At 43.3% G+C, this 13,644-nt stretch overlaps 1 protein-coding gene across 1 annotated transcript in view; it reads left to right on the top strand.

Moving 5' to 3' along the window:
• gstcd (glutathione S-transferase, C-terminal domain containing) overlaps positions 1-13,644 on the top strand; it is a 99,704-nt gene continuing 86,060 nt past the window's right edge. The window contains exons 1-5 of the mRNA XM_080414454.1: positions 1-60; positions 719-1,162; positions 2,092-2,556; positions 5,080-5,394; positions 9,592-9,685. Coding sequence (XP_080270580.1) covers positions 728-1,162; positions 2,092-2,556; positions 5,080-5,394; positions 9,592-9,685 — 1,309 coding nt within the window. The 5' untranslated portion in view covers positions 1-60; positions 719-727. The remainder of the gene's footprint in view (positions 61-718; positions 1,163-2,091; positions 2,557-5,079; positions 5,395-9,591; positions 9,686-13,644) is intronic.

Genomic DNA, 13,644 nt, shown 5'->3' on the forward strand with positions numbered 1-13,644 from the left:
AATGGAACGAGGAAGTGTTTACCTTAACAACGTGGGTGTCAGCCATTGACTGAAATTGCTGTAAGTAACTTTAAATGCCATTGTATGTCCTGCTTCATAAGAAATGGCGTATCTGCATGCTGCATGCTACAGCTACACATTTTCAGTGTCATTTGTTAGTGGCACATGTCATGTCAACATTTATTCCGTTTAATGTACTGTTGTGCTGTTTTGTGTGTGTTGTTAAGATATCTGTATATTTATTATTTGCCACAGTGAAGCCAGTGGTGGAAGAAGAAGATATTTACTTAAGTAAAAGTAGGAATACCGAATACCACAATATAAAAATACTCTGTTACAACTAGTAAAACCCCTGTGTTCAAAATGTTACTTGAGAAAAAGTACAAAAGTATTGGCATCAAAAGATACTTAAAGTACTGTTAATGTTTGTAAAATGTTTGAAAATAGCAGATCTACAAGCTCCCAACGCAACGCGTTGGGAGCTTGTAGTGGATTATAAGTAAAATATTTTTCTTTGAGAGTGGAGTAGAAGTAAAAGTACTGAAAATTGGAAATACAATACTCCAGTAAAGTAAAAATACCTCAAAATTGGTACAGTAAGGTACAGTACTTGAGTAAATATACTTAATTACTTTGCACCACTGAGTGAAGCCCAAGGCAAATCAAATTACATGACGTTTTCAATAACGAGTTCTCTTCTCTTCTCTTCTCTTCTCAGCATAATACAATGGCGCACACAAACACAAGGGAGCAACAACAACACCAATCTTTATATCTAGAAGTTAATTCCTCAGATGAAGATACAGCTTATCCAGAACTTCCGCTGCACACTTCCATTTCCCTCTTCCTCCTGTCCTACTGTGAATGCAAGTGTTTCAAAGTGCATCTGGTCAGTGCCAAGCCTGCTGCCAGCTCTCTGTCACTGATAGGACGTATACCATCGTCCCTCGACATATGTGACATTCAGCCAGGCAACGTACCAGCGTTGGTGAGGGGCTGCCATCTCCCTGCTGTTTTAGATGAGACCGGGATGTACTGCAGGGCCGGACTGGCTGTGGTGCTGCGTCACATCATCAACAGGACCATAGAGATCGACCCTAGCAGGAAGGATGTGTTGGCATTGCTGGGGTTCAAGAAGACCTGTCTAAAGGCCTGCGCCGAGGTTAGCTGTGTGCACGGCTGTGAAGTTACCTTAATGCATATAAAGTTCAATACTTTTTGGTTTTGATTGATCTCACTCTTTTGAAGTAGTTTGGCAGGTACACATGGGTACCGGTTCCTTGAGTATCTTGAAAACCAGGCCCATTGCAAGTTATTGTCCTGTACCCTGAGCCATCCCACCCTAGCATAATGAGCAGGGGTTAGGTGAGTTCAAATGCTAAATTTAGTTTGCAGCAATGCATAAAACATAGTAAAAGATGCTAAATATACAGACAACATGTAAGACATGTTAAATCAACATATTGAGACAATTAAATGGACAGTGTTTAAACAATTACATAGCAGTTGGTGTCATGTACACTTTCCCCACCCAACTGGTCAAGGATTTATCTGATAACACACCCACTATAACAGCGTTTCTCAGATGTAAAACAAAAAAATCAATGACAACTTTGTAATTATTGCCATAAACTAGTGTGCAGTGTCTGTTGACCAGTCAGTAAACTAATTGCTTACTCTGTAGAATAGTGTTTCTTGATATTTGTTTCAGTCCTTGATTCGTGATTATGTTCTATTATCTCCTGTTTTGGGCTAATTCCCTGGTTGATGGACTGTCAAATCCTTAGTGGTTTGAGTGGTACTCTGATAAAGTGTCTACTGACAAGGTTTCAGTCTCCACATTAGCAATTTAAACAGACAAACAATAAAAGTGTCGCTACAGTATATTTGACACATACTTGTCCTTCTTTCTTTGACCCTCCCAGGGTAGGTCTGATCTATGCGTTTCCTACTCTATTTCTTATAATCAATGTGATTTAGGCACGATTCAAACAACTTTCACCGTTACACACTCAATTAGTTATTTATTCAGAGTTAGAGGCTAGCCTTCTAAAATGTAAAACTTTTATGTTTTCATTCATTCACATTCAGGTGAGCCACTGGACCAGACTGTGTGAGCTGGGGATTCCTTCTGCTGTTGAGGAACACCTCCAGAACCCCGCTGATCCATCCCTGCACCTCCCCTCCTCCATCCTTGACCTGGAGAAGAGACTAGGAGAGCCCGTTAAGGTCCACAATGATGACAAAATACGCAGGCAGAAACTTCAGCAACAGAAACAACAACAACAGAAGAAGAAAGCGAGCCAGTCTTCAGAAGCCCAGGAGAACCCAGACTCTGACTCCCAGTCGGCACAGCGTTCAGAAGGAGGGCTGGAGCTCAGGACAGCCCTGGCCAAGTTATCTGTGGATGCAGTTCCCCCTCCGGCCACCAGGGAGAGCTCAGAGATCAGGAGAGTGAGGACGACAGAGCTGCCCCCTCTAGAGCATGTGTTTGCAGAGGGGCTGTATTTCACTCTAACCGATGTGGTCCTGCTGCCCTGCATCTATCAGTACCTGGTGAGTGCCTGGGGACATTCTGTTTAACCTGTTCAATCCGAGAATGCATCCTCAAATGTCTTCTAAATCCTAACAGTTTTCTGAAAACCGTAGTTGTTGCTGTAATATCAGTGGTTCTCAAACGATTTCATGTAAAGGACCCTCAAAATGATATGTATTCGGCCACGGCCCCCATATCTAAATATTTAACTCCAGGGACCCCCAGAAGCAAAGATTTGAGTTACCAATGTTCGCTTTAAAATTATATATACTCAAAGATTTGCCCACATTTTCAAGTTTCTTCAAAAACTTGCAGATCTGCAAGCTCATAGCACTATGAGCGTATAGCTGCTATTTTTGAATAGCCAAAGTATAAAATAATGGTTATAGCTAGAATCTAAAATGAGACAGATGTGTTCCCGGATTGAATGGGTTAACACTAAATCTGAGGACCTCTCCCAGGAACTAACACTCCCTGCCTCAAGGAGAATAATGTGCATTGGCTTTTGGCCTAATTAGTTTGGGTCAGAAGAGTCAATGCAGCATGTCTCATGTTAAAGTCACCAAACACAAGTCAAATATATTATGCATTACTTTATAATGTACACAAAATATACATTATATACATAAAGTTCTAAATTCGCATATAGGCATAATATCTTAAGTATAAACACATACTCTCTCTAAGCCTTTTGAATTTTATTATGGAAATTACTTTTTCTGACTGTCAGCAATTAGGGATGGCCATTAGACGCATCGTTTCACAAAGTAAACAGCAGCACACATAATGCCTGCACCCCCAATATTGCCTCGTCTCATTTGTGTCTCATTTAGAGACGCAAGCTTCCTCATGCCTCAGAGACACGGTCATTTACCATATTTACTCTCGTCTCCCATGGAGACTGGTCCGCATTATGATGACTTGTCAAATTACGCATGACGTATGATATTGACATTTTGCTCAGGTTGAGCAGGAAGGAAGAGCCAACGCATTCATATCCAGCCAGGCAGAAAGTTGGAGAGGAGTGTCTGACTACCTCAGACTTGGCACAGACTCTCCTGCTGTTTCCTAGGTGGTCTGGAGTCACCTGGCATAAGGTGATAACACTTCAAATAGAAGGGAAGGGCTGGGTGTGTTCAACTGCACTGAGGTTGAAATCAATCCACTTCACAGTTCACACAGATGTAATTCTTGGTTTGTGGAGAAAAGTAAGATTGGGTTGCTATCTCCTCTCCTGATTTACAAGATAAATTAAAGTAAATATAATGTTTGTGTTGCTGATGAGCCATGCTATTGATCGTTTCATTTCAGTGAATCAACTTTGGAAAAGTATTCCTGGATTGTTTCCAATCTAGCCAAATATCTGACAAAAATGTCAAAAAATCTGACAAAAAATACATTTATGCACAATTAATCATGCAATGACCTGCTGTCATGTAGATCTGTAAACTCTCAACTATTATGTTGATATTGGTTTCCAAAAGCCCACATACACTACTTTTATAAATAGTTGTAGCCTAAAGTAAGTGTTCTAAGAGTGTTTGTTGTGGGCAAAATACTTTAATATTGCAACATTGGGTTTCCTTAATTTATTGGCTCCTGACTTTGTGGACAACATAAAATGTAGGTGCCAGTGCACAACCGGGGGAAAACTGGTAACCTTTTACCGCACGGTAATGAGTGCAGAGATGAGTGCACAGGGCAGATGTTCAGTTAGGCTTCTGGCATTTTGTAGTTTTAGTCATGGTTTGGGTCAACACATGGCGTTATTGATTGGTGATGGGGGGAGGGGGGCAGACAACCATACCTCTCCTCATTTCAGCTCCTCGCCAAACTGTTCCCTTGACTGTGGGAATGAAGTAAATTGTAAATTTTTCACAATGAGGCTTTTAGTGCTCAGCTGTGCTCCAGTGGTTTCCAGTTTCACACTCAGCCTAGCGTGTCTCCTCTCAGCGGCCATTACTGTCCATGGTGAGAAGAGCCGGAGGAGAGCCTTCCCACTGCCCACTCTCTCAGTCAGCGGCTGTGGATGGTTAGACTACGATTGTCCTTCTGGACAATTAGAGATGGACAACGTGCTACTGCATAAAGTGATTTATTAACCCAACACGTTTTGCCGCGAGCTTCGTCGTGTGTGTGTGTGTGTGTGTGTGTGTGTGTGTGTGTGTGTTGTGTGTGTGTGTGTGTGTGTGTGTGTGTGTGTGTGTGTGTGTGTGTGTGTGTGTGTGTGTGTGTGTGTGTGTGTGTGTGTATATCTCACACACACACAAAATATCCCTCACAGACTAATTCTTTCCCTGTCTCTGTTTGCACGAATCCCATTAGCAACACACACACAGAGCTATGCCTTTGCTTTTCACGACCCAAAGACCCCCACATATGCATACACAACACACACACAGTCACACACACACACACACACCCTGTGTGTTTGTCCAGGCAGAATGAAGGTTGGATGGCCCGTTGATTCTGGTTCACTGAACACACTGACACATCTTATGAGTCACTTAACGCATAACTCCTCTCCTCTCTCCTCCACACAGTGCTCCCTTCAGATGCTCTCCCCTGGCACTCTGTCCGGGCTGCCCCTCCTGCTGCGCTGGTACAGCCGTGTCCAGGAGGTCCCTGGGGTTCTGACAGCAGCCGCAGCCTGTGGGATGCTTCTGCCCATGGACCCCCATGCTCCTCAGACCCCCGGGCCCCCGAGCCCTTCCAGCCCGCCGGCTCCCGAAGCCGTGACAGGGGTCATGCTGACAGATTTGGTGGAGCAAGACGGCATGGAGGGGGGTTTCACCACCACTGCAGTCCCACAGGCGCATTTTATCGGAGGCCCCAGGCCCACCATGACGAAGCTTAAAGTAAGGGAATAGTTTCCCTCTTTTATTCTATATTTTTTAAGTTAGTCTCTTGCATATACAGTATATAGACACACACACACACACACACACACACACACACACACACAGTAAATATATACAGTACAGTACACATGCACACATTGTCATTTTATGAGCTCCCTCCTCATGTCCCTTTGCAATAATGAAAGAGAGTCAAGGGATTCCCAGATGGTTGTTTGTTGGCTAGGCTTCCTTTAATTTAGAGCCATCAGTGTCTGCTGTTTGTTATTTTAACGTACTTACTTACTTTGACACACGTTATTGTTTCGGCCTCCAACATACTCATTACATTGTAGAATGGTGTCTTTCTGTCTTTCTAGTGCTTGCAGCAAGGTGACTCAGTCAGTCAGTGTGTAGTGCTAGACACAGACCTACATGTGACCATACCTGCCATTTAACCCTACACTACAGGAGGATGTTAAATTAAAATCACTTTTATTTACTCTTAAATATATAGATCACAATAAAATAGGTCAACATCTAAATTTACATCACAAAAAATATAAAGTGCCTACATTGTGGGGGAGTGTGTATGCGTTAACATAGTGAATTTGAGCGAGTACAGTGACTAGCAACGCACGTCAGGCATGGTTGTTTGCTCATGCATTGTTGTGCTTTAAATCAGGAGATTAATGTGAGAAATTACTAATCAGGAGCACAGGGGAGAAAGGTTTAAGAACAGGGATGTGGCTCTATGTCTTGCACTCACATTCTCTTACTACTGTGTACTATCGAAGCAAAATTGTCCTACAGTATATTTTAAAATGCGTATGCCATGATAAGGGTGTGTAATGACATACATTATACAGTAGTTATTTTTTCTTGTTTTGCTAGGATTTGGACAGCTTTGAACAAGATTTTGAACACCCAAGCCTCTATATTTTGCTCTTCTAGTTCTTCCCCAGAGAAGATGGATATACCACAGTGCCTTTGTTCCCTTCCCTCTGCTCTATTATGCATTGCTGTTCCACTCCCCCTCCTGTTCATTACAAAATTGCACCATTTTTCTTTTATCCATTCAGTCTCTCTTATTATCACTTAACACATTAGTGCAGACGGTGCAGTATTCAGCTCACCTCAGGTGCAGTAACCCAGTGCTAAACATAATAACATTTTATAGTCAGCCTAAGCAGCTCATAGTAATTGCTGAAAACCCTAGTGAAGAGTGGAGACAGGGCCCAGTGCTAGCATAACTCCTCATGCGCAACACTATACAGCTCCTGTAGGAGGCATTGGCTGGCCAAGCAGACACACACACACACACACACACACACACACACACACACACACACACACACACACACACACACACACACACACACACACACACACACACACACACACACACACACACACGCCACATACAGACTCACTGAACATATGAACACCTACTGAGCCAATTGTACTATACCTACAGTATACGGTGCAAGTCCTATACACACGAGCACAGTGTGGCACACACCAACACATAATACTCACACACAGTCATAAACACAGAGAGTGTTGGACACCAAATGTTGTCCCCTGGAACTGTTTAGGGACTTGGTCCTCCAATAGGCGATAAACAGGCCCAGCTGTTCACAGAGTGTCCTGTCAGCTGGCGCTCTCAGTTCTCAACAACGCTCAGCGAAGATAAATGTGAGATTTCCTTTTGGCCAGCCGTCCATCCTGATCTCATATCTAATGTCAGGAAAGAAAGGGGGGTGGGGGGGGGTGGCTAGAGCAGGACAAGGGCGATCGTAAGTGTGGCACGTTCACAGGGTGAAATGTGGTCGGGGCAGAGAGGCACGCACAAATGAAAGTTTGCGTGCCAGGCGCTTTCAGACATGAACACTAATCGATACGTGTTCCATATACAAATGTAGCTCAGGCACACACACAAAGGCTGCCGTTCTTACTAGCCAGAGGGATTATAGGGCTGGCTGTTTGTCGCCACCATCATGTCTGCAGTGCAGCTGTTGCTGTGCGTGCGTGCGTGTGTGCGTGCGTGCGGACATGCATATTTCCGTTTGCACACGCATTGGTGTGTCTACGTATGTGCGGTTTCCCGGCCGTGTATTTGTGTTTGAAGTGTGTCCATGTGAATAATGGTGCCATCACATGTGCAATTGTGCACGAGTGTTGTCTGCTTCTCTGCATGTATCTGTGTCCTATCTGTGAGACTGTGTGTGTGTGTGCAAGCAAGAATTTATTTATGCATAATGTGCATATCTCTGTCCCTCTACTAGCATGTTTCTGTGTGCCTGTCTGTCATGCATTCTCAAATGTCATGTTCCTGTCTGTCTGTCTGTGTGTGTGTGTGTGTGTGGGTGGGTGTGTGTGTGTGTGTGTGTGAGCGAGTGCAATCGCACACGCACATCTTCACATATGCATGTCGTGCAGCTTACGCATATCTCTGGATTCTCCACACATGCACATGCGTGTCCCATGTGCGCCACTCAGTCTGTCGGCCTACATGTGTGTCTGTCTGAGTATGTGAGGACAACGCCAGGACTAATAGACAGACAGAAGGCTGGACTCCAGCAGTAGTGACATGCCATCATTCACTAGTGCTAACTGGAAGTCCCAGTCTCACCTCTCACTCGCAGTCCCGCTCTCCTGTTCTGATGCCCCGTCAAGCGCTAATAATTTATATTTTGTCATACCATATGACTGTACAACAAAGTATAAATATGCTTTTATTCTTCTCACTCACTTTCCCCTTATTTTTGTCAGTCTGTCTGTCTGTGTCTCTCTCACTCTCTCTCTCCTTCCCCTCCTTGCTTCATGACACACACACACACACACACACACACACACACACACACACACACACACACACACACACACACACACACACACACACACACACACACACACACACACACACACACACACACACACACACACACACACACACACACACACACACACACACTGAAGCCTGCCAGTCAAAATGCTTGACCGACAGTTGTTGCTGCTGGGTCTGTCCTGGTGTAACAGTATGACGATGAGCCAATCCACCACACATCTCTGTCTGTTTTTCTCTGTCTTTCTTCCTCTGTTTCTCTTTGTCTCTCTTTTTCTCACTCATTTACTTTCTCAACGATGCATGAAAGTAAAACACTCTGCCCAAAATACATTGCTGTTTGCACTATGCCAAGTCAAATAGACAAGCGTTTATTTTCTCTTAAGTACTTACACTGTTGTAAGCACAAGTTCAGGCAAGAGGGATTAGTGACTATTCTTTATTCATAATTACTATAGAACCAGTCTGCAAGTTGATTTTGTGAGGCCATACATCAAAAATGATGTGTTAATGCCATGGTAGCATTATTTATGTTATCAATCAATAACGCAATGATGATTGCACTTTGAGCCTTTCACACGGGCAGTGGTGTGCTCAGTAGCCCATTTCATCATCCTCTGAGAATGAGAAAAAGACGATGGCCATATCGCACAATCTTTGCACAACTCTTCAATATAGAAATACTGTATTTAATTTGGATGACTTTCTGGACTGCAAAGTTTTGTTCCCCATATCACCATCAGGCATAATATATTGTGATTAATAATCTGGATTGCAACAACAATAATTATTATCACTTTACTTTAATTTATTTTGTTTATTTAGACTGGACACTGCATATTAATGAACAATATATATCAATGTAATGTAAATACACCGGATTTAGCGATGATGCTAATTTACATCCGCAGTCTCACGTTAGCCACAGTCGTCTGGCACAGCCCTGCATGAAATTACGGGCATTACTCTCTCTACTTAATTTTCACCTCTCCTCCGGTGATGCAGGACATGGAGAGGAAACATTTGCTCTCTAGAGAGTTAGAGTAATAAGGAATGCAGTAGAAGTGGTTTGTCCTCGGGTGTAGTTTCAGATCATGGTGGAGTGAAGTAAGAACAGGCCCCATTGGTTTTTTTCCTCTAAATCGCTTCATTAGCACTCTCTGGAGTCCCCCCAGCATCTAAGAGCACCGCGGAGGAGTTTCTATGGTAACCTGCATGTGTCTGTGTGCGTGTGTGTGGGGGTTACATGCGTATGTGGATATGCATGTGTGTGTGTGTGTGTGCGCGCGTGCGTGTTGGCGCACACTGTGTATCTCTGTGCTCTTTTGTGCAGGTATTAATAGGTGTATTTGTGTGTGTTCATCCATCAGGATCATGGCATAGAGGCAATGTTCTCCCCTCACCCCAACCCTGACTGGACCCTTGCATGGAATGACCTGCCTGCAGCTGTCAACCCCACTGAAGGTAAGGACACGTGCCTCTGCTTAAACTTTGTTCTTTCTTTAGTTCGTACTTTCGTTTGTTTTCTCGCTTGTTCTTTCTTTCGTTCTTTCTTTCTTTCATTCTTTTGTTCATGACAATGAACAGACATGTGACACTAGAGTTCATCATAGCAGATGTTAGAATATGTGGTTAAGTGCCCAAGACTTACAATTGTAATCTGTTTGCACTGTTGCTAAACAAAGCAATTTCAATAATTGGCCTAAAGCAGTGGTGGGCAACTTTGATGACGGAGAGGGCCACTGTATTTCCACACTCACTCCAGAGGGCCACATTGCATATACTGTTGGGCAGACACCTCTTATCTCTGTATTTTTTGGTAAATGAATGCCGTACTTCGCCATTCTATGTCACACAAAAGTAGCAAAAATAGCCGATCTACGAGCTTGTAGATCTGTTTTTTTTGCTATTTTGTAATCCTGAAAAGTTGCATTTTAATTTAATTTCAAATGCATTTAGTTATACTTAAGTTAACTTTATGAGCTTAAATACAAATACGTTGGACATAAAAAAGACAATAGAATTTTTATTCTAGTCATTAAGCTACTAATATAGACTGAAGTAATTAAAGCGGGTCATGTTTGCTATTGTAACAGCTGAATATATCCGATATATAAGTGCAGGTGGGGGCCGCATGTGGCCCCCGGGCCGCCAGTTGCCCATGTATGGCCTAAAGTATAAAGCATCACAATAGAGATGTGTTAGCCTACTTAATTTCTTGTCAGGTTAAATTAAAATGAGTACAGAATGTGGTCTTCAACAATGAACATAATCCAGAGAGCAGGGTCAACTGATTGAAGCTCAACTCATATACAGTGCTGTTAGCTCAGCTAGAACAGAGCTTTGCTTATTATAGAATTATCTGATATCAAGATTAATTTGCTTATATTTGAGGGCAGGGAGATATTTTATATAGAATTGATCAAGAGTTATTGTTTTTGTCCTTTTCAAAACTGATGGTTTAGATGTGTTTGCTGTTGTCTTTAGTTTTATTTCTTGTAATACCCTGGTGTGCTCTGTGTTTTCATGAATAGATGAATAGTAAACAAAGGATTGGTTTATGGTAAAAAATAAAAAAGCTCTCTTTCTCTATTTCTCTCTCTCTTTCTGTTTATCTCACTCTCACTCTCTTTACCCCATCTCACCATTTGTACACACATTTTGCCCTCCTTCTTCCCCTCCATCTATCTCTCCATCGCTGGTCCAAAGTCATAGTGAATCTCGGTGATATACCATGGGGGAGGATCATGGCATGTGCATAAATATTTGCATAAAACATTCGCCCGCCAGGCCACTATAACTTGGTGATTTTCATTGACAAGTTGTGCCCCCGAGATAGATGTCAGCCCACTGACAGATAGATGATCCCACCCATCCCTTAAGCCATGCATTTTTCCTGTGACTGCCTCGAAGGAATTTTAAAATGCTTGACACACACACAAACGCACACAAAACAAACACCCTAATCAGACACACACGCACATGTGTTGGACATGTAAACACACACACACGCACACACGCACGCACACGCACACCTGCCTTGACAGTGTGCTGTGGTCAAGTGCATATTAGAGGAAATCTCGGCAACCACACACACAAACGCCACACACAGAGGCACACACCCTCTGTATGTTGTGGCAACATACGCCTGAAGCAGAGTGCCTACCACACACACACACATACGCCTGAAGCAGAGTGCCTACCACACACACACCCCCACACACCCACACACACACACACACACACACACACACACACACACACACACACACACACACACACACACACACACACACACACACACACACACACACACACACACACACACACACACACACACACACACACACACACACACACACTCTCTCTCTCTCTCTCTCTCTCTCTCTCTCTCTCTCTCTCTCTCTCTCTCTCTCTCTCTCTCTCTCTCTCTCTCTCTCTCTCTCTCTCTCTCTCTCTCTCTCTCTCTCTCTCTCTCTCTCTCTCTCTCTCTCTCTCTCTCTCTCTCTCTCTCTCTCTCTCTCTCTCTCTCTCTCTCTCTCTCTCTCTCTCTCTCTCTCTCTCTCTCTCTCTCTCTCTCTCTCTCTCTCTCTCTCTCCCTCATCCTCTCATTATCTTTCTGTCTTACTTTGTCTCTCTTACAGTCTCTTTGCTTTCTTGCAGCCCTGCTCATTTTATCTCTGTCTTTCTTTCTCTCGGTTTTTCTCTTTCATGTGGAAGCTTCTGGTAAACACTGTTGTTATTATTATAACAGAGGTATGGCTGTGGAGGTAGCTGAATAGAAACACACACCTACAGTACACATACCTGCACACACACACACACACACACACACACACACACACACACACACACACACACACACACACACACACACACACACACACACACACACAAATCTGTGTGATTCTGCAACCATCTGCCCCTCATCACAGTCTGTCAGTGTTTGAAAGAAAACAGTAATGCTTCCTGCTTTCGTTAATTCTTCCTAATGTGGAATATTGTGACAGGCAAAAATGAGCTCCCATGCTGCATCCTCTCACCAGCAAGCTGAGAGGTGTCATTTAGAATCCGTCTAATGGGTGCACTGCTGGTTGTGTGTGTGTGTGTTGTATATAATTCACATAGGCAGGCACAGATCTGCGCTTGATGCTGTGGGGGTTCGGGCGTGGCATGTGACCTACTCTATGATGTGTGATGTCATGCCCTCTCTCTGCCCACTATGCTGTCTCTGAAGAGGCAGACGCCTTAAATTAGGGTAGCTCAATTAACCAAAAATGTATGGAAACATTTAGAAGCTATAACCAACGTAATCTTGCGCAAGTAGGTTAATCAATTAATAGAGAAGAAGTTTGAAAAATACGGTATATCTATTTTTTTCTTTTATGTCAACGAATTAGTCTGATTAACCACTTAACCCCTTATTATACTTCGTTGTAAAAAGGTGGCGTACAAAAATTGATTAATTAATCAAGATTAATTTCATTAATCGTAATGAAGCAAAATAAATAATTGTGATATTGATTTGAAGTCATATTGCCTTTTTTGGCAATTGGCAAAACACAGGCCCTAAATGAAAGTCCTTTCTAAGTTTATAGCGTGGGTCTGTTCTGCCGCTTTCTGTGTGGTCGGTGTGTGTGTGTGTGTGTGTGTGTGTGTGTAAGCTAAGTGGCTAGAGATCCAATAGGCTGCGGAGACCGTAACCATGACAACAGTGCCCATGAGCCGACCGTATCCGTGACAACAGATCCCATAGCTCAAACACCGAATCTCCGGTGTTTACACAAAACGCTAATAAACAGCTTACATTTTGGGAAAGTGAAAAATGGGCTTCCTCACTGTCTTTATGTGGTAATGGGAAATGGCCGTGTGCAACTTCAGATCAATTGCTCAACCCAAAAATTAGGATTTGACTGACAGAGGTTTCCTCAATTTATAGTAGGATCCAAGGAATGGAATAGGTCTGGTCTACCTATATCTGTGTGTGAAAATGTTCAATCCTCAAAAACAAAACATTTGGGCAAAGTCTCAGCCCAGTCTGTCCTTAATTGTCTTCCAGTATGAAAAGTTCTTAAACAGACGCACACAGAACCTCTTCCAGATGACTCGCCTCCTCTGAGCCACAATGTACATCACAATAAACGGCAATCAGGAGATGGCCAGTCCACTGTCCGAGGTGTGTGTGTGTGTGTGTGTGTGTGTGTGTGTGTGTGTGTGTGTGTGTGTGTGTGTGTGTGTGTGTGTGTGTGTGTGTGTGTGTGTGTGTGTGTGTGTGTGTGTGTGTGTGTGTGTGTGTGTGTGTGTGTGTGTGTGTGTGTGTGTGTGTGTGTGTGTGTGTGTGTGTGTGTGCGTGCGTGTCCGTATGTGTGTGTTTGTGTCAGAGAGAGAGAGAGAAGGCACAGTGGCAGTAAATTAAAAATGCC

Source organism: Gymnoscopelus braueri, assembly GCF_963280865.1.
Source record: "Gymnoscopelus braueri genome assembly, chromosome: 2".
NCBI lineage: Eukaryota > Metazoa > Chordata > Actinopteri > Myctophiformes > Myctophidae > Gymnoscopelus > Gymnoscopelus braueri.